At 39.2% G+C, this 22,813-nt stretch overlaps 1 protein-coding gene across 3 annotated transcripts in view; it reads right to left on the minus strand.

The window, feature by feature from the left end:
• The window catches only part of CERS5 (ceramide synthase 5), a 43,515-nt gene that overhangs the window by 8,353 nt on the left and 12,349 nt on the right, over positions 1-22,813 (minus strand). The window contains exons 3-10 of one of the 3 annotated variants that reach the window (XM_088138172.1): positions 22,415-22,545; positions 21,577-21,634; positions 16,295-16,345; positions 12,828-12,920; positions 9,250-9,378; positions 7,839-7,945; positions 4,380-4,536; positions 390-483 (exon numbers count right to left, since the gene is read on the minus strand). In XM_088138172.1, the coding sequence (XP_087994298.1) occupies positions 412-483; positions 4,380-4,536; positions 7,839-7,945; positions 9,250-9,378; positions 12,828-12,920; positions 16,295-16,345; positions 21,577-21,634; positions 22,415-22,545 (798 nt within the window). In that variant the 3' untranslated portion in view covers positions 390-411. The remainder of the gene's footprint in view (positions 1-389; positions 484-4,379; positions 4,537-7,838; positions 7,946-9,249; positions 9,379-12,827; positions 12,921-16,294; positions 16,346-21,576; positions 21,635-22,414; positions 22,546-22,813) is intronic. The other 2 variants (XM_088138171.1, XM_088138173.1) reach the window with 2 other exon arrangements.

The following is a 22,813-nucleotide window of genomic DNA, read 5'->3' on the forward strand; positions in this document are numbered from 1 at the left end:
CTTTTTTCATCATAAAGCTTATATGATCTAAAATAAAATGTTTAACATTTTATGTGTGTCTGGCATTCCTAATTCTGAGCAATTACTTTTTTACTTCAAAAGAAAAGATTTATTAAATAAAAATAACCTTAAAACAGATTACATGACAGCAGTTGCAGAGATGAATAATACTGAAGATTATAGCCACCTACTCTGAGCTTTGATTTTCCTGCAAGCATCTTTCAGACCAATAACAATTTAAAAGAGGTGTGTGAAGCAGTTTCAACTTGACATTAAGTAGCTCTGAGATTTAATTTGTGATGAGAGCATACAAAGCCAGGAAAAGCGGGGGGGGGGAAGCAGGCAGCCCTCCCCCTTTCCCTTACAGCTATAGTGAAGATGGCACTTACATAGAAAAGAAGAGATCCAACTTCAGTCTGGTACAGAGAAAAGGAATGAGAGAGAATGGAGACTACAGAGAAGACTCCTCTCCTGACTAGGAACCTGATCAGGAGAGAAAAGCAACGAGACGAGACCCCCAACTTGGAAATTATTTGTAGCCATTCAGCAGAAATACACACATACACTTTTAAATCAGTAACCATGAAATAAAATTAGAGAAAGGAAAATATGCAAATACACAAACAGAAAATGAGGATAATTTGAATACAGTGGTACCTCTAGTTACGAACGCCCCTACTTACAAATTTTTTGAGATACGACCAGCTCCAGCCCCAAAAATTTACCTCGACTTGCGAACTCACCTCGACTTACGAACCGGATCCGCGGCCATTTTCTGCCCGTTCCACGTGGTCCGCGGCCGTTTTTCCGCCCTGCCGCGTGGTCCACGGCCATTTTCCGCCCGACACGTGGTCTGCGGCCATTTTTCTGCCCTGCCGCGTGGTCCGCGGCCGTTTTTCCATCCCTGACGCATGGTCCGCGGATGCCGGAACAGATTAATGGTAATTACATTGAACCTTATGGGAAAATTTGCCTCGTGTTGCGACCAATTCGAGTTGCAACCAGAGTCACGGAACGGATTAAATTCGTAACTCGAAGTTCCACTGTATACAGAAAACTCACCCAAACATAAAAAATGCTCTTTTGAAAAATAAATGCATAATATTGGAATAAAATTGCTTATATTTGTAAATATGTTTATTATACTGTTCACACGTGTGTGAGTGTGTCTGTCTTCTAAAAGGTCTGCAGATGGGGTTCTTCTCTCTTCACCCCCACAATAAACTTGTTAAGATTGGTTGGGCTGAGAAATACTGACTGCCCTAAAGTCACAATTGAACTGCATGATTGAATGAAGTCTTGAATGTTGGTCTCTGGGACTCCAGTTCAATACTTTAATCATTATAATCATTTAGATTAATCTAATGATGAATCCAATGATTGTAAATTGTACTAACCCTTTACTACATTACATTATGTTAGATCCTAAAGACCCTTTCTTTACAAGGGTACAGCACATATGGCTAAACCTCCTCTCTCCTGTATCAGGAGACTTGATCTACAAAAACCCATTGCCTCTGCTCTCTCACTCACTGATCTCAGGAAAAAAAGGTAACAGTTACATTCTCTCAATGAGCAACTTTACAGGTTACAGGAGATTTCAAGAATTTCAGTTTCATCAACTTGACAGGAACACTGCAGACCTAGGCCTGAAATAGTTACTATGCAAAAACAGTTCAATAGTGAGGTATTTTGGTTTGTTTATCAGAAACTTTCTTTTGTGTTCAGACATAAACTGAGTTTGATTTGGATCTGCTCACAGCCCAAATTCCTGAGAGCCTTACAGAATATCTTGAACTTTTTTTTTTTACATAATGCTGCAATAGACTCCACTGTGATATTTCATTCATACATATACATACATACACACACATATACCATATTTTTCCAACTATAAGACGATACTTTTTTCTAAAATCCTTATGCTAAAAGTTGAAGGGCGTCTTATTCAAGGAAGTAAGCTGAGGAGAGAACCGCGCGGTTGCAAAACTGCCCATACTTTGTCTCTGCAAACAGGCTTCCTATTGCTAGCCTCCAATCACGAGTGAAATAGCTTGACTCTGCAAACAGGCTTCCTCCAATCACGAGCCTCCAGTCACGAGTGAAACTGCCCATACTGTCTCTGCAAACAGACTTCCTCCAATCACAAGCCTTATGTAACTGATGTCAGCTGATGGTGAACAAACCAATTGGAGGAAGTCTGTTTGCAGAGACAAGCTATCGGCAATTTCACTTGTGACTGAATGTAATCAGTTATGCAAAAAAGCATGGAAATAGAGCTGCAGAGAGATGGTTTGGACCTCCTCCCACCGAATGTATCAGGTAAATATTACCTAATTACTAAATAAAAGTGTGTTCTGCACTATCTTTAAAATATTGGGTTGGAAAAGTGGGGGTCGTCTTACATGGGGGCGTCTTGTTGATGGAAAATACAGTGTGTGTGTGTGTATATGTGTGTGTGTGTGTGTGTATATATATATATATATAAATAAAAATACTGAAATAATATTTCTCCTCACGAAGACTTTAGAAAAACCTTTTTTTCTCCTTGAAGACTGGCAGTTATGGTCCCAATCCTGTCTCATCAGCAAGAAGATGAAATTTTCAGATTACAGATAGTTTAAAACAAATTCTGTTCCCAAGGTCTGTCCTTAAGTCAAATTTGTACGTAAGCCGGAACATTATTGTATAGTGCTGTATAAGTAGTATTATGTAATTAACTTGAACCACTGTGTATTTAACTTGAATTGTGTATTTAACTTGAATTTTGCTATAACAGGCTCTGTTCTTAACCATGGGTCATCCTTAAACTGGATGTTCTTAACCTGGGGACCACCTGTAACTCTAAATCTTTTCATTTTTTAATAATTAGAAGCATGAAAGAGAATAAATTAAGCTGGAAGAACTGTTTCATATGAGAGCAGAAGCTTCATAAAAGATATTGTGTATTGTGTATTATGACTTCTCTGTGAGATTCCCCTTCCCTCCCCCAATATTATCAAACCTGAATTCAGGATTCATTTTGCCATACAATCTCCATTTTTTAAATAATTAGAACATGGCAGCTATTTGGCACAATGTCCCATGTATGATCTATGATTTCACACTATTTGACAGCTTGAGTCTCAGTTTTTAACATTTCTTTCTTTAAAAGGTAAGTTTGAAAGTATGTAGGAATCCAAAGGGGGAGAGGGATCACCAGTATTTTTTCCAACCAAAGGACACAGCTTCAGTTACTTGCATTACTCAGCAGAGATTTATAACCATATTAGCACAACATGCTGTATCTAGATTACTGGTGCCCAGGAATATCATACAGATGCTCCACTTACATAAGCTTGCCTCACATTAGTTCAATTTTACACAAGCCTTTGAACACACCCAAGCAATGGTGGCAGCGTTCCCTGTCCCGGGAGTGACATTAGGATTGCGTGCCCAAAAGTGGAGCACAGGGAATGTAGCAAGGAGATCAGGGACAGCCAAAGGGGCATCACCCCTCCTTTATTGCCTGCCTGGCTTTGCTGTGCACACTGCTTCCAGCAAGCTGGCCATAGCCTGCACCAGGTGGGCTTGGCCCAGAACAGGAATGAAAATATCATCACTTACCATGTTTTTACACAGGGTTTGGGGGACAGCTGATTCAGTTCCAGGTTATGGGAAAAAAGGGTTACTCAAGACTTTCAGAGTGGACTGGTTACGTAAGTAAGTGCCTACATATTTTCTCTGTTACCTATGTTTCATAATACATTAATTCATGAGGGATGATTCCCCACTGTCACACCCTTAACCGTCATTTATTTCCACATTTCCTGCCCTCCTCATTTCCTTTCCCTGTCCAATAAAAAACTGAAAAACCAGGGTGTTTTTTTATAATCTCAATTTTAGTCCTACATACATTATTAAAGGGCATGGAAAAACTGATCTGATTTGCACAAAGTAGTCTGGGTGAGCAACAGGTGACAGAACCTAGCTGACCTTGGTTATCTCAAAACAAAAACAAAAACTTTAGCAGGGTTGGGCCTTGTTTACACTTGAATGAAAGACTATCAGGAAATCTCAATGCTGAAGGCTAGCCTGGGAAGTGGGAAAAAATTATGCAAGAAAGCAGTTGTACACCACTTCTGTTCTCTTGTCAAGAAAACAACACGAATGAGTCTAGGTGTTTACTAAGAGTCAAGTTTGCTTTAACCTTTGCTTTGTATAATGCACAATACAGAATGTAACTGGTTTATGTGGTACATAGCATTACAGTATAATTTATGATGGAAGCCTTCAGTAAGGTGGCAACCCTCTTCCTTCAGAGTCATAGACACTTCTGACATTATGCAGAAAATGAAAACCACACCCATGTTTTTGGTAATGAAACCAGCCATGCATACCTTTCCTCGTGCCACAGCTTTGTAGGCAATGCGAATGATGAAACAGGACCAGATGATATGTAATACTTGCACAACTAAGAGAAGGCCATTAAATAGCCACCAGGATGGGTAGGGGCCAACTATTTCCCAGCTTTCAAACAGGGTAGTATTCAGTATCCTGCAAGTCAAACAAGGGAAATGGTTGCATTCATTGTTTTATTCTGATCTATAACAAGACCCAAAATTCTAGACTGGAAACAGGGTAACTAAATCACAGAAAACTTCTCCCCCATTACATTTTTTCCTACAAAGAATGAAAATGTCTCAAATCTCTGAAATCTGAGCAGGTGTCCGTGAAGATTTCCTTTCCACTCGGTTTTTCCTCACAATGATTTGACTGACCAAACAGCTGAAATGCTTACCAATTCCTTAGCTGTCAACAGTGAAAATGATCTGTTTTGTTTCTTTTAAATGATTTTCTGGCTTCGGGAAGACATATGTCTCACAGAATTGGAAAATATGTGATTGACCTATAGTAGTTTTGCACAGCAGAAAAAATATCTGCTGCCTGGACAGACTTCAGAAAGAGAAAGTTGACAAGAAAGCTAACAAAGTCAGATTACTTTTGTCGATGGAGCTCGTGAGACCTGGCAGCTCCTCTCCCACTGGTCTTCATTAACTATGTTTGCCTTGTGATTCTCAGAGGAGGGACCTCCCTGCCAGGAGAGGGAAAAATTAGCCCACTGTTTGCAATCTAACAAATGCCATACGGCATTGCAAAGTAGATACCAAAGGAACAGCAGAGCCACTTCTCAGTGTAATTTGAGAGAAATGGACTCCACCAGGAAACCAGGCGATTAAAATAAGGGCAGTGGAAACTGCATTAAAAATTCACTGCTTTCCTACCATGCAGTAATGGTTTGCTAAGCGATATAGCAAATAATATGGCCTAATCATAAAGACTGGGGCCCAAAGTAAAAAGATGCGCTTATCTGCAAATACCAGAGTTCCAAGAAAATTATCAAAGCAACAGTATCTCAATGCACTCCTTCCTAGACTGAGGGAGAAACTTATCCTCGTAAATGAATATTCAAGACATATTTCTCCTCAAACTGGAATGTAACTATCTTGGGCACGGAGCAGCTCTCCAAGGATTCAGTGCATGTTTCTTGCCTGAGGAGTTCTCCTCTATCCTGACCTAAATAGGTGGCAGGAATATTCGTATGTTTGCCGCCTTGAGGATAAAAATCTAATAATAATGATATAACAACAGTAACAGCAGCAGCAGCAGCAACAGCAACTGCATGAAATTTGATAACTTCCTATATCAGCACTACTGTTGAGTAGAAAATATTATGATGCAATTAAGACTATTACTAAGACCAAGGACAAAAGCACAAATTCACTTTATAAAATCTGGTGAAAACATGTGCACTTTGGCTAACATTCTAGCTATAATCCACAGTATAAAGTCCACCAGATCAATAACTGACACATTAAGGAAATTGTCAGATCTGCCTCATGGGGTCTTCTAAGAACCTATGGATTCTATACCCATTGATAAATCATTAAGGATTTAATTACAGTGGAACCTCAGGTTATGAACTTAATTCATTCTGTGACTCTGGTCGCACCCCGAATTGGTCGCAACCCGAAGCAAATTTCCCCATAAGGTTCAATGTAATTACTGTTAATCCGTTCTGGCGTGGAGGACAGGGAGGCGGCTATTGCTTGGAGGGAGAGTCCCCCTCCCTACGACCACGTGTCAGGGGCGGAAAATGGCCACGAACCAAGTGTCAGGGGCGGAAAATGGCCGCGGACCACGTGTCTGGGGAGGAAAAATGGCCGCGGACCACGTGTCGGGGCGGAAAATGGCCGTGGACGTGTCGGGGGGGGAAATGGCCGCGGACCATGTCACAGGAGGGAAAATGGCCGCGTATCCTATTCGTACCCCGAGGCTGAGTTCGCAAACCGAAGCAAAATTTTGCGGCCGGAGCTGGTCGTAACCCGAAAAGTTCGTTAACAGAAACGTTCGTAACCCGAGGTTCCACTGTATTTGCTAAATCCAGAGGCACTGATTCTCTTTTTATCAGAGAATGCATTTAGAGCTACTTAAGCACATGGCACATACCAAGTTCCACAACTTACTTCCTTATGGCCAAGTTCCTGACACTTTTTGCTCAAAATGGCTGCTGGTATTTGCAACATAAGCATCACTGAATCTTAAGATAGGCATGGAAACTAGAAAACTGTACAAAACCGATGATGGTGGACAAGCAATAAAAGGGGAAAGGTCTCGTCAAGCCTTCTGCAGTCACTCTGCAAGCCTGAGATGACCCACAGCATGCCTCATTAAGAAAATGTGTATTTTTACCTTTGAGCCACAAATTATAGGAATTCCTCAGTAAGAATTAATCAAGGCCAAGTGCAATCCTTGAAACAATACAGTAAACCAATCAGGAAGAAATCAACAAACCACATTCAACTAATTCAGGAATTAGTAATCCTTCCAGGTCCTGCATGCCACTGTGCAATAGCCTAAAGCTACCACAATTTTCTTTATATGATGAAAAGTTAATATTAGTAATATTTATGATATGTGGAATAAGGAATTGGAATATCCGGTCCCAAAATCAATGGGTGCAAGTTTGAAACAAATGTAAAATAGGACTTCGTATGACTTAGACTTGAAGTTAATTCCTTAGAAAACTTTGTTCTGTGTTTATTGGACTCCTCAAATAATATTTAAAAAAAGACCAAGTTTCTGTTTTGGCACTGTAAGAAGTTTGAGGGCTCTTGACCCACATGATTTGGTCATTCTCTTCTGATCCTAAATAAATATATGTATGTCTAATAAACCTGAGGAAAAACATAGTAGTTAAAGATAGATAGATAGATAGATAGATAGATAGATAGATAGATAGATAGATAGATAATGAATGAATGAATGAATGAATGAATGAATGAATGAATGAATGAATGAAGCTGAATTATATTCCAAAAATATGGAATTCATCATTTTACAAAGAACTCTGGATTTATCAAGCCTAGGGTTCAGCAAAGAGAACGCAGAAATTATTTTACACTCATGATGTTACATTCAAAAGATGTATTCATTACTGTTTGAAATGCCTTTTTATTCTAAAACTGAGAAGTCAGATTTCTATACAGCTTTAATAATGTTGAGCCAATTTTATATAAATATTTTATGGATTTTTATATATTTTCCCTTAAAATTTAGTTTTATTTTCATCACCTTAGTTTATTTTCATCACCATTAAGTATAATTTTTAATTATACCATTATTCTCATGTTATTCTTCTGTTTGTTATCTTTCACCAATAAAAATTATACAATTAAATTACCTGCATAGTATCTCTACCCCTGAGAACACTGTGCTATTAAGTCTCCACCAAAACTCTTCCTTGGTCCTTCCAGCATATATAATTTACAGCTGGGAGTCTACTTCATCATACTTACCAGATAGGATAAATCCCCAAACGGGTAATAATAAACATAACACCAAATAATATGAAGGCGGTATCACAGAGTCGCTGATATTTCGCATAGTTGGACAATTTTGCAATCTAGGAAAAACAGAAAGTATTAAAACTACTCTAGCTGCCCATGTAGCAAAATTATCACTTAAGAAACAGATTCTTCCAATTGGTTATCATTCTTTTCTTTTCTTTTTTAAGAAAAAGTAACTGCGAATCTGATTCTGGTGCAGTTGAAAATGAAGAAAAAATACAAAATAGCCCAATATTCTTTATTTTCAGAATACAAGTTCAGAAAGAACTGATACAAAATGAAAGGACTATGATAACTTCCAGGGTCCTCATGGCAAAGATCAAGAACACTCAAATAACAGTCTTTCAAATTAAGAAGCTTCAGAGCCAATGTTTGCATCAGTTACAACTACAGGCAGTCCTCATTTAGTGACAACTGGGACCAGCAACTTTGTTATTGTGATGGAATGGAATTATGAAGGCCAGGCTCAGGGAGAAAAACATTTTCTTACATCTCCTCAGGAGTGTGAGAGATACAAGAGGATGAGACTGGCACCTCCCTGAGGAATTCACAATGTTGTGGCTGGCATTACTTGGGAGCTGGGGTTTCAGTCTGGGAAGACTGATGTCAGGCCTAGCCCAAGGAACTCCAAGAGACCATGTAAATTCAGTCCAGCTATGTTTATTAGCTACAACCTCTAGCAAGAATCTTCCCAGACTGAAACCCCAGCTCCCAAGTAATGCCAGCCACAACATTGTGAATTCCTCAGGGAGGTGCCAGTCTCATCCTCTTGTATCTCCCACGCTCCTGAGGAGATGTAAGAAAATGTTTTTCTCCCTGAGCCTGGCCTTCATAATTCCATTCCATCACAGTTATTAAGTGAAACCACGACTGTGCTTATAATCTTACTTCAGCTTTCCTTTGCTTTATAGACCTGCAAAGGTCATAAATGTGAGGATCGGTTGTAAGGTTACTTTTTCATCACTGTCATAACTGCAAATGTTTGCTAAATAAGGCAGTGACTAAACGAGGACTACCTGTAGTGACAATATACTTTCCATACAAAAGCTCCTTACATGTTGTAGTATTTGCTGTTAACAGTGATTGACGTGAAGGGTCATTCAATTGGGTTTAGATGATTCTACAATTCACAAGCAATTTCCAAAGAGCACTGGTTTTAAGAAAGTTGTTGCCTTAAATGTGATTACTTAGAATCACCATGCTATTTATACACAATATAACAGATTGTTTAAATCATCATTTTTCCTTTTGTGGGGAAAAAAATCCCACAAAAATTAACGTTAAGGAAATCAGTATCGTAGACTGAATAGAAGTTAAATTATTAAATAATAAACCCTAGAATGGAAGCAGAGGTACTCACTTCTAATAATGCATCTGATGAATCATGGATACAGAGGACCAAAGTTCCTACTCGCACCATGTGGTTTATGTAGGAGAAGGTAATGAGTGCAGTGGTAGCCACATGATGGACAAACATGATGAGGAAATCCTGAATTGAGAGGAAACAGGGTGGAAATAGCTATAAAGATCAAGGAATTAATGTACTCTGTTAAAAAGCAGGATTCAGAAAAATCCAAGTTCAGAAAAAGTTTTATGTCACGCTAACTCCTTGATGACACAGAAACGTATACTTTAAAGCTAAGAGTGTTTAATTATAGGTAACCAGGTGTGAGATTCTTTAGCTGAAGTTGGGTTCTAGTGAACAGTTGGGCTTGCTGTTGGTATACCGCGCCCCCCCCCCGCCCCCCAGCATAGTCCCTAAGTTTCTGGATTCTATCACAGGGCTGGGAATAGAGTTTGGATTCTGTCACAGGGACTTCAGCTGGTGTTGAGCCCAGGGCAGCTCAAGAGTTTATGGCTGTCTCTAGTCAATGGATCAGTGCTTACTGGTGACCACAATGGATGAGTTTTGTTTTGTTTTTGTCTTGGGACCGTTGTGATATCATCTGATAGTGGAGGACTTTAATATCAGTCAGCTGCCATAGACAGATCACACTCCGATTGCCTTCTAGCTCACTGGAGTCACCCATCCCCCACTGGCAGGAAGACAGGACCCATTTGAATGGCCCTCCCCAAAGGATTGATGGACCCAATAGAATTTCAGAGGGAATTTAGGGTTTTCCCTCATATCTAATAGGTAGCTCGGCCAAGGCCTTAACTGCTGCCTGGAATAGGCAGGTGGCTGGGGCCTAGGACTGTATCATATCTGAGTGGCCTATCCCTGTGTGCTGATCTTGGGATGCACCTTGGTTTAGTGAGAGATGAAGCATCAGAAGAGACACCTGAAGTGCCACTGGAGGAAGACCCAAAATGAGTCTGATGTGGGTAAGAGCCCATATTCAAGATTACTTGTGGCAAAACATCAATATTTCTCTGCCCTTATTGCGTCCACTGATAGCCATCTAGCAGCCCTTTTTAGGGTGATCTGGTCCTTGCTGGAGAGAGACGGGCCACCAGATCATCTGCAAGGCTGCTTTGAAAATTATTCTGAGTATTTGGCAGATAAAGTTGCTCAGATTCACTCTAAGCTGGACTCCAAATGGGCGGGTCCAGGCAAAGAGCTTGGGGGTCAGTCTGGAGGTATGATCTGGGATGAGCTTGAATCATGACTCCTGAGGAAGTAGACAGAATTCTGTGCACTCTTAGTCTACCACAAGTTTAGTGAACCCAGGTTCCTCCTGAGTTGTTAAGGAGGCCAAGGAAGTAACCTGTGCTTAGGTTCATACTGTGGTGTTGGCCTTGTTGAGAGAGAGAGGGTGATGCCTTGTGCCTTCAGCTGTGAAGGAGGTGGTTGTGGCCCCTTAAGAGAGCTGCCTTGGACTCAGTGATTCTAGAGAACTACCATCCTGTCTCCAGTCTTCCCTTTTTAGGGAAGATTGTTCAGGTGGTCAATCTGCAGTTGCAGAGAACCCTGAAGGAAGCAGAATATCTAGACCCATTTCAGTCGGGTTTCAGGTTGGAATTCAGTAGAGACAGCTTTGGTTGTGCTTATTAGTGACCTGTGCCGAGCCAGAATGGGGGTGGTACATCCATCCTCATACTCCTTGATCTCTCAGCAACCTTTAATACTGTTGATCACCGTATCCTTCTGGACATTTTACAGTGGTTCTTCTCCTTCGTGACCAGCTCCAGTCAATCTTGACAAGAGGGGTGGAGAAGTTATCTCTTAGGCCTCTCTTATGAGGGGTGCTACAGGATTCAATGCCCCCTCCCCTATTAACATATACATGAACTAGTGAGGTCATCCACCAGTTTGGGGCTCAGTATCATATATCAATATACCCAATTTTATCTTTTAAACCAGGCCGGCCAAGTGAGGCTGTCAAGATCCTGTCCCACTGTCTAGAGGCTGTGCATGCCTGAATGGGGAGAAACTGACTCTGACTCAATCATACCAAGACTAAGTGACTGTAGATCTTAGGGCCCCCTGGATCTGGGGATTTTCCACTTATACTCTTGGATGAGGTACCACTTCCCCATTCAAGAGTACTTTGCAATCTGGGGGTCCTCTTGGACTCAAAGCTCCTACTTGAAGAGCAAGTGACATCTCTGGCCAAGAGGGTTTTGAACTGGATCAGGATGCATTTCAGGCAGTCACTCTGACTTAGTAACCTCAAGGCTTGACTACTGCAATAAACACCACTTGAAAGCTTCTACTGGTCCAGAATGCAGCTTCAGTCTGCCCAGGCTTGAGACGCTCTTTCTGTACTGGCTGCCAGTATGCTTCCAGATGCAATTCAAGGTGCTGATCATCACCTATAAAGCCCTACTTAGCATAGGGCCAGGTTATTTGAGGGACCACTTATCTTCCATGGTTTCTGCCCAGCTGGTAAGTGCCAGCACAGTTGGTTCACTCTGGGTTCCTTCAATTAATTAGTGCCATCTGTCGCGACCCAGAAGGTACACCTTCTCTGCCACAGTAACTGCACTCTGGAACAAGTTCACCCCTGAAATTTGTGTGGCTCCCACCCCTGATAGTGTTCTATTAGACCCTGAAGATCTGGTTTTTCTCCCAGTCCTTGGGTTATGGTGAATGGAGCCTCGTTGGGTGTGTTTTTGTCTATGTTTTTGTATCAAGCAACCAAATTCCCTTTTTGAGTTTTTATTGCTTATTATATTGTGAGCCATCCAGACTGAATGCAGGAAGACAGACAACTTCATCACCAATCAACTGACATCTATGTCCACACAGAAGCATATTTTATGCACAAAATCCAAATGAAATTTAAGGCTGCTGAGAAACACTATCCAAGCTATCTTTGCATCTCACAGAAAAAAAAAGTTTCTCTGCTGCACGGTGTCAGAAAATATCCTAATCCCAGGATATAATTATTTATTTTCTCTTTTTCAGGGCAGCTAGCTTGAACAGGATTGCATTTTGTTTTATGGAGAACACCTCTGGTGGAAGAGCAGGACCACTGCTCCTCCTTTAGCAGCCTTCCAAACTTACGTACGGAGTGTGTATGCACACTGGAGAGCCTCCTATTTATCTCGTCCCAAAATAAGCAGCCAACATTAGATGCTCCTCCCGAAGGCGGCAAGCTGCTCAATTGCCCGTGCAATTTTAGCAATGCTAAAGGATAAGAAAAGCCAATACTGCAACATTCATCTTACATCAGCCTCTCAGATTCGGGCTTATTGAGTATAATTTTTTTAAAAAACTTAAAACAACTAGCAGACATTTTTCTGAAAAAGAAGTAAGTAATTTAGTTAATATTGCAGCCAAATACTCCAGATACAATTTTTAGAATTACAAAAGATGACTGCCTTAGCCAAATTAAAGTATTTTTAGCCTTCTGAATTGTTGTATAATCTGCTACAGGATTTAATCAAGGACACAAACTGGTATTTCTATTATTATGGGAAGATTAACCCTTTTTTAATATAAATGAATAAATAAGATACCTATAGGCTCCTGGAGAAAAGCTTTTTTCTTACCTTTCGCTTAATATCAATAAACTGTGAAAACATAAGAGACGAGTAATAGGCCAGTTCGATGATATAATAATAGTAAATGCCAGAAGTTATGGGCTGAAAAACAGAAAATAAATCTTGTTTATGTGGCTCATTCAATATCTCCATTAAGAGAAATTTATGAACCTAAATTTTATTTATTGTATTTTCAAATTAGAAAGGTATTTTCTCTCTCTTATTCCCATCTCTGTAAAGAATTGCTATCAGTTTCTTAAACGGTGGGAGATCTGATCACAACCATAATATTCTTCTAAAATTCATTAACATGATTTCAAAATGCAAATGACTGCTAAGATGTAAAAAAAAAGATCAACTAGCTTGACCACAAATAAAGAGGAAAAGCAGGAAAGCAATGCCACATCTTTTTTCCTGTTAATAGCTCTTAGCAATGTTTCCAATGCCTTCCCCACAAAAAATCAGGATACAGGAAGACGGTGGATGGCAATACAGAGCATTTTCCCCTGTCAGAATTAACCGAAATGGAGGGAGACACTATGCAGCCCTTATTTACCCCCAATCCCTGGGACATGCATTTCACTGCTGAATAGGAGGCAAATGGATGTTTGGAAAAACAAGCTCAACCATCTCTAAGGCAATAACCTCAATAATGGAGGTGAGAATAAATGGAAGAAAGATAGGAGAAGGGTTGGAGGAAAGAATGCACTTGCAGATCTTCCTTACCTTGTTAAACATGACAGGCCTGGCTAGTAATTAATAAATGCTTGTTTCATTTAACTGAAGCCCATGAAAAAAGGGATATTAATATATAGTGTGTGCTTCTGACAGGAAGTTATTCCTTTTCAAAAGGTATTTTTAAAAGAAAAGATCAAAGAAGCTTCAACATCAATGTCTTGATGTTGTTTTGAAATTCTTCTGCACAAACTATTTTCAAGTGAGTTGACTGGTATGAACTTGAAAACAGTCTTCCAAAGTATGTGCTATTGTTCCTCCATCCATTCTTACAGGTAGTCCTCAACTTATGACAGCAATTAGGACCAGAATTTCCATCACTAAGCAACGCAGTCATAAAGTGTGACCACATTGCTTAGCAACGGCAATCCCTGCAGTCCTGGTTGCCAATGTTAACTGAATCCCATGGTTGTTACGCAAGGCAACTTCCTGCTGGCTTCCCACAACCAAACTCAGGTTGCAAGACCCAGGTACACAGGCAAGAAAGTGGTTGCTGCCAGGTGAGAGAGGGAGCAAGCGGGTGGGTGGGGGTGTGTGGGAGGTCTGGGTGTGGATGTATGAGAGGTGTCACATGGGTGAGGGGGGTGCACGGGGGTGCACAACAGGCATCACACAGGTTGGGTGCATGAAAGGCACCATGCAGGTTGGGAAGGGTGCATAGGGACGTGGCGTGGGTGCGTGAAATTTCAGTGCCATAATTTCAAACGGCTGCTGAACGAATGGTCGTAAGTCAAGAACTACCCATACTGTGATGGAAGGTCAAAGCAAGCCTATGCTACATTAGGGAAAGGGTATTCTACAGCTTTTCTCACTGGATTATCTCTGCTACTTAATAATACAACACCAAATCCATTGATCTGGAAGTGGACATTTATGCCATGAAATTCAGTACTCTGCAAGAACTCAGATGGCTGTCTGCTTCCATTTAGATACATCCAGTGGAGGGGAGCCCAAAATCTTCCTGAACAACTGATTCTACAGCTAGTCCTTGCTTAATGATGGTAACTGGGACTGGAATTTCCGTTGCTAAGCATCAGTCATAAAGTGCAGCATCATGTAACTGTGCTGCTTAGCAACAGCACTTCCGGTTGCCATCGAGAATCATGCAATGTCACATGATTGTGATTTGCAACCTCCTACCAGCTTCCCCATCGACTTTGCTTGTCGGAAGCTGGCAGTGAAGGTCACAAATGGCAATCACATGACTGGGACGCTGCAACAGCTGTATCTATGAGGACCGGTGGTAAATACCAATCATTCAGTGCCATCATAACTTTGAATGGTCGCTGAATGAGTGGTCATTAAACAAGGTTTGTACTGTTGAACTGTTCAGTCAGGAATTTGTCATAATGTATAATAAAGGTATGCCTTCCTGTTACATAAATCTTTTTATGTTTAAAGGTGATTTTTCTCCTTTTCTGATTTTACTTGGATAATGTTTTACAATTTTACAGTTCTGATGTTCTGATGATGCTTTTATTATTGCAAGCTGCCCTGAATCTCACAAAGTGGGCCGCATACTACTACTAATAAAAAATAAAATAAAAATATAGTTATTATTCTGTCCTCTGCCTTCTGAAATGACAGACAATAGATCCCGGCTTTATTTTCTGTGACATCTTTCAGGCACTTGAAAAGTGCAGGCATATCTCCTCTGAGTTTTCTTTTCTCAAGGCTAAACCTTCCTCTTAAATTTAGTCTCTTCTAGTCCCCTGATAATCTCAGTGCCCTTCTCTAAATCTGTTCAAAATCCTTCTTAAAATAAACCTTTTAAATTCTAATGCAGGGCAAAAAACCTACCAGTTAAATGCATAATACAAACAAAGCCTCAATTTATTTTAAATGTATTAGACTTATATCCCACCTTTCATTCACAGGCTCAAGGCAGTGTACATAGCCCTCTTTCCTCTTATTTAATGAACCATTCAGGGAGAGGAGGGAGGTTCATTAAATCAAAATTTATATCATTTGTGTTAATTTACATTATTTGTGCAATGATCAAATTGATAAAACAAAGCTATTTGCAGTAAAACCTCAATTTAACAGACCCTTAACTCAATGGAAAACCCTTCATTTGATGAACAAGTCTGTTAAATGGATATGCAGTCTGGATGAAAAATATGTCCCTTGTATTAGAGGTCTGCTAAGCCAAGATATATTAAACCAGATATCCAGTCCTTAATATCAGGAGAGCAAGTTTCTTTCCACTTACATAAAACTATTCTCTTTGCTGAGCTCCAAGCTCGATAAAGTCTAAACTCTTCATAAAATGTCAAACTCCATATTTTACGAATATAATTCAACATCACATTTACATCTTTAACTACTGTATTTTTTCCAGGAATGCGTTAACATATACTATAACTTGAAACCAAAGGGAGGCTATGGCTGGACCACACCAAATCATATGAGTTAAAGAGTTTTCAAATGTCTTACAATGACAACAAATCTGTATTGGTTAATATGCACTAATGTGTGTACTGCTTCATGGTATACTGCTAACTACTTCATGATGTCCTATTTAGTGGAGAAGCAGCAACAGCAGCTTTTTCAAAGGAATCTAGGTGATTTGTTAAACCTTTCAAATCAGGAAGCTCTGTATCTGCACCAATGCTGCAGTGGTGCAGTGCTAACTCCAAATTTTATTAGGAAAAAAAATACAACAACACAAACCCCAAAGCACCTACACCAAATTATCTTATAATAACATTGCTACAAATATTATTAAAGAAAATGGATACCTGATAAGGATAGTTATGCCAGCATTGTCGTGTATCCCAAAACCAGGGCGACTACAATGAAGAGAAAAATAGAGTAATACAGAGTACTCTTATCTGCAGGATTTTAATGTCTGAATGGGCACAGGGAAAAGAATACATTCTATTTTCCTTTCCTTCAGAAAGATATCATTTTGAATTCTTAGTTTAACTCAGTATGGGAAGTTTCTTTTCTTCTTATATGGCTTATTTTTAAAAAACAAAAAATATATAAATAATATTGCTCTACAAATTCTCTTGCAGTAAAAAAAAAACGACGACGACAAAACCTTTCTTGCATGGAAACTGTCTATTACTCTTTGTGGAATATTTCAGGTATTTGTCTGTCTGTCTGTCTGTCTATCAATCATATTTAGATTACCCATTCAAGTGCATATTTTCACCAAAGTTTGCCAAGCATATTTTCCACACAAAGAAAAATAAAATCTGCCAACTAACAACTAATGCATCCATCCTTGCTCTTCTTGACCTCTCAGCAGCTTTCAATACGATTGACCATGGTATCCTTTTGGGTTGACTTAGGGAGTTGGGAGTGGGCAGCACAGTTTTGCGCTGCTTCTCCTCCTTCCTCCAAGGTCTATCCCAATCGGTGCTGATTGGGAGCGAGAGGTCAGCCCATGGCCCCTCCAGTGTGGGGTACCGCAGGGTTCGGTACTCTCTCTGCTCCTTTTTAACATCTACATGAAACCACTGGGTGAGATCATCTGCCACCACGGGATGAGGTATCATCAATACGCAGATGATACCCAGTTATACATCTCTATCTTGGTGACTTGAGTGATGCCGTGACCACCCTTTCGCGGTGCCTGGAAGCTGTGGGGGTCTGGATGGGGTGCAACAGGCTTCAGCTGAACCTTGGTAAGACAGAGTGGCTGTGGATTGGAGGCCCCTCTATATTCGAGGATTTACCATCTTTGGTTTTAGACAGGGTTGCACTGCCCCAGACAGACCCGGTGTGTAATCTGGGGGTCCTCTTGGACTCACAACTCCTGCGCACGTTTGTGGTGGTGCACCAGTTCGTCCTTTCCTGGATCAGGAGGCTCTCCAGTCGGTCATCTCTCAGTTAGACTACTGTAATGCTCTCTACATGGGGCTACCCTTGAAGAGTATCTGGAAGCTACAGCTAGTTCAAAATGCAGCTCTCTACATGGGGCTACCCTTGAAGAGTATCTGGAAGGTACAGCTAGTTCAAAATGCAGCTCTCTACATGGGGCTACCCTTGAAGAGTATCTGGAAGCTACAGCTAGTTCAAAATGCAGCCATGCAGACAATCTTGAGTGCCCCAAGAATGGCACATATAACACTTTTACTGTGGGAGCTGCATTGGGTGCCAGTTTGCTTCCAGGTACAATTCAAGGTGTTGGTTATCACCTCAGATAACCTTTAAATCCACACCTACATGGCATGGATCCAGGTTATCTGAGGGACTGTCTCACCCCCATCACATCATCCCATCCCACCCAGTCAGGCAGAAACTGGAGCAAGAGAATGTCAGCTGGCGGGGCCCAGGAGGAGAGCCTTCTCTGCCGTTGCCCCCACCCTTTGGAATATTCTCCTCCCAGAGGTGCAGTGGGCCCCTACCCTCCCAGCTTTCTGGAAATGACTAAAGACCTGGCCCTGCCAGCTTGCATGGGACAACAAGAATCTTAATCCTGGGGGTGGCTGGTGCCCTGATGATGCTCCCTGAGCTACTTGCGAATTAACATAAATTCTTAGACTATATTTATTTCTTATTTAATCAGGACTATTTTACATTGTATTTTTAACTGATTTTAGCTTCTCTGCAAACCACCCAGAGCTGTTTTTTTAACGAGATGGGCAGTGACAAATCTGATATATAAATAAAATAAATATTTTGAAATATCACTAAAATTGTGTATTAAATAATAAGTTACTTAATTATATTTTACAGGAAGGAAAGATGCCTGAGATTGGAAAGATACAAATATAGCATTAATACCTAAAGATGGACAAGATTTGACTTTGACAAGAAATTATAGACTAATATTTATAATGATTATTAATTGTTCACAATGATTCTAGCTGATAGACTGAAAATAATTTTACAATAATTTATTCATGAAGATCAATGTGGGTTTTTACCTAAAAGACAATTAATAGACAATATTAGAACTGCGCTGGATATTCTAAAATATTTTGAACAGCATAATGAAAAACACGTTGCATTAAACTTTTTAGATGCAAAGAAAGCTTTTGACAGTTTGAATTAGACTTTTTAATATAACATTTTGGAAGATATGAATTTTGGAGAGAATTTTATAAAATGGATTAAATTGATATATACTTCACAGAAGGCACATATAATTGTTAATGGAGATTTAACTAAACCATATGAGATACAAAAAAGAAACAAGAGAGAGTTCTTCACCCTCTCCTCTTTTCTTTATTTTAATCCTAGAAATACTAAATAGAGATATAAGACAAGATGATAGGATTAAGGGGATACAGATTAAAAAAGAGACATAAATTAAGAGCTTTTGCAGATGACCTGGTTCTGGTTTTAGTAGTTATTTTAAAGGAAACTGAAATATTAATGAGAAAATTAAAAGAATTTGGTGTATTAGCACGTTTTAAAATCAACAAACAGAAGATAAAGATGTTGACAAAAAATATGAAGATACAAGATCAAATGGAACTGATGAATAAAACAGGTTTTAAGGTTGAGAAGAAGATAAAATACTTGGGTATTAATATTACAAATATTAATTGTATGTTATTTCAAAATAATTATGTAAAGACTTGGAATGAAGTTAAAACAGATATGTTAAGATGGGAGAAAACACAATTATCACTGTTGGGGAGAATTTCTGTGATTAAAATGAATGCTTTACCTAAAATGTTATTTTTATTTCAGACAATACCTGTTTTGACATCTGATGTACCAATTAAACAATGGCAGAAAGATATATCTAAATTTGTGTGGCAGGGGGAAAAAAACCAATAGTTAAATATAAGATGTTACAACATGCAAAAGAGGAGGATTGGGTTTACCTGATTTGAAATTATACTTTGCAGCTTGTTTAGTTTGGATGAAAGAATGGATGTTGCTGAGAAACAGAAGGCTTTTGGAGTTAGAAGAACACGACTTGAGATTTGGGTGGCATGGATATTTACAGTATGACAAAGCTAAGGTTAATGTATATTTTAAAAATAATTTTGTTAGACATGCCATACTGGGAATATGAAATAGATATAACCCTAGGTTGTGCCCGAAAATACCTCTGTGGCTTGCAGCACAGGAAGCATTCTATAGAAGAGAAATGATAACTAAACATAAATGGTTAACTTACTCTGATATACTAGAATTTTGTCAAGGAGAATGTAAAATAAAATCAAAAGAGCTGGCGGTTTTCTTATGTACAATTACTAGAAAGATTTAAAGTAGATAAAAGAAGTTTAAGTTCTGAACATTGTACAGGTAGTCCTCGACTTACGACAACAATTGGGACTGGATTTTCTGTTGCTAAGCAATGCTGTTGTAAAGCGCAATCACATTGCTTAGCGACAGCGATCCTACACTCCTTGTTGCCGTTGTTAACTGAATTCCACACTCATTAGGCAAGGAAACTTCCTGTTGGCTTCCCACACCCAAAGTCAGTGAGCAAGCTGGCAGGAAGTTGAAGGTCCCAGGCCAGCAGGCAGGTAAGTCGCTGCTGCCAGGTTGGGGTGCAGGGCAGGGTTAGGGAGGGTGTGTGGAGGTGTGCGAGAGGTGCAGCATGAGTTGGTGAGTTGTGCAGGGGTGCGCAAGCGACGCCACACAGGATGGGGAGGGTGAGTGGGGTTACAGCGCGGGTCAGGGAGGGTGCGCGAGTGGTGCGGCACAAGCACAGAGGAGCTGAGGGAGGGTGTGTGGGTGGGGGATGGGGGTGCTGGGACGGCTGTATCTCCAAGGACCAGTTGTAACCGCCATTCATTCAGCACCATCGTAACTGAACAGTCGCTGAACAAATGGTCATAAGTCGAGGACTACCTGTAAGACTGAATTAAAACAAAATTCTATACAAGTGATGAACATGCTATTGCTAAAATGTATAAACTATTACTGAAATTTGAAACAGAAGAAGAACAAGTGAAAAAACGTATGATAAAAACTTTGGTTATAATATACACATGAAACAGTGGAAGAATATGTGGTTGAAAGGGCTGAAATTTACATTCTGTTATAGTCTTAAAGAGAATTTTCATAAAATGATGTATTATTGGTACATGTCACTGGAAAAATTGTCTAGAATGTAGAAAGGTACTTCAAATTTATGCTGGAAATGTAATCAACAAGAAGGGACATTTTATCATGCTTGGTGGACATGTAAAAAAGCTACTAAATTTTGAACTCACCTACATATAATAATCCAGAAGATTTTAAAGACTAATATACAATTGAAACCAGAGACTTTGGGGGGGGGGGTGGCACTGATGGATAAACAGTTGGAAAAAAATCATGGAACTTTGTTTACGTATAAAGATTTGACTTTACCCATAATGGAGGAATGGATGGTAAAGATGATGGAACTTGGTGAGATGGCCAAATTGACAGCTTTAATTAGAGATAAGACATTGTCTAAGTTTAATGCTGACTGGAATCCCCTTATTGGCCTTTTGCATGAAACAGAAAAAATGAAATTATGATGTATGGATTTCACAATTAGAAAAAAAATAGATTTACATTTATACTTATAACTGCTGTAAAAGAAAGCTGAAAGTCTTTATATTTTTCTCTCTCTTTTTATCTTCTATACTTTTAGCTCTGTTCTTTTCTTATTTCCCTCTTTTTCTCTCTTCATTCTAAATATTAGTTCTTGTTAGTTTTTATCTTTTTAAAATTTTAATGAAGTTATATTAAAAAATGTATCTAAACTCAGTATTTTCTTTAAGTCACCAAAAAGCAATATATAAATATATTTTAATAACTGAATTACATAGAGATACATTCACACGAGCCACTACAAAATGTGTATGACAGAATGATATAGACCTGTAAGGTTTTCCGGGAATAACATATTGAAAATCACAAACAAGTCCTTCTCGTCCTATAATCAAAAATGTAAATGCAACATTTCTATGACAGAGCATAATTTGAAGACTACCTTTCTAGTTATGTTAAGATAATTAAATAGGAACTGAACAGCCAAATAAGAACACTAGGGAAAAGCACCAAGCATCAACTCCTGTAATTAAATTACTGTAATTTTATTTAGCATAATTTGAATATTGCCCGACATACTCACCGACCAAAGAAATCTGAGTCCATATATAAAAATACCTAAATGAAATATAAGCCTCCACCTAGAAATAAAAAACAAGAATATATGGCATACAAATATTGATGATCTAGTAAGAGCCAAAAACACCTTATAAAAAAGTAAATCTATCTTCATGCTAAGAGAAAACAACATATATATGCCCAATCAAAATTTCAGATTCAAAATGTCTTCCATTTTGAAAACCCTATTATTTATCAAACAGCTTCTCATTTAGTATATAAACAGATGGAGGTGAAATAAGAGTCCCACTCACCTACGGTAAATATCCTGGGGAAGCAGTCACTGAGGAAGAGAGGTAGAAGCCATAGAGGTAGCAGGCAGAAAGGCAAAATGCTCAGATACTATAGTGATACAAGCCATGCATTAAAAAAGTGAGAAAATAAATTTAAGTAGGACAGAAAAGAGACAAGAGTCTATAAAAAAAGTTAAATGAATGCTCTGGAAAATAATCTCAGACAGTAAAAGGCAACTTGACAAAAGATACAAACCCTGCAAAGAAATGGATAGATGCTTTAATAATTGCTAATTCTACTGAATAACTCAGAGGAAATGGCATTAACAGACTGGGATATACACAGCTGGATAATGTGAAAGAGATCTAGATATAGGATTGTGTGTTCAACAGCTACTCCTGGGGTCTTTACCACTTTATGTATCCCTACTGGTATAAATTTTATAAAAAATGGTCTTTTCAGATTATGCATTACTAATGCTAAGGCCTGAAGTTCAAAGACCATTTGATGTTTACTCTTAAAACAAATAAAAACTGAAACTATAAGATTTGAATTCTACATGAACCTACATGCTCTCACAGAACTTTGTAAGGGTGCTTGGTTTATCCTGGTTCCTCCGGTGACGAAACCAGCGCTGGATTTTTCGGACATCCCAATCTAGCTGTTTTGACAAACCTTCTAACCGTCTTGCATCTGGACACTAGGAGATGATCAAACAGATATAAAAAGAGCTTTTTTGCTTCTCATCAAATTTCTAAAACAGATTCTTCTCATTCCTGCCCAATTGTCCTTCAATCCACAACCTGCTGGATATTATCTGGAACTGTACGTTTTGCTAGGAAAGGCAAAACAGGTGAAATATTCAGTTTGAGAAACAAAGTCCTTACACAAATCTACTGGGAAAAGTTTCAATTATTTTCAACTATAGATACTTCAGTACTGCTGAAATATCTTTTCTCCACAATTAC

The sequence above is a fragment of the Python bivittatus genome, unplaced genomic scaffold, assembly GCF_059951505.1.
Source record: "Python bivittatus isolate LINGU-HERP-01145 unplaced genomic scaffold, Pbiv_v1 ctg000220_np1212, whole genome shotgun sequence".
Taxonomy (NCBI): Eukaryota; Metazoa; Chordata; class Lepidosauria; order Squamata; family Pythonidae; genus Python; species Python bivittatus.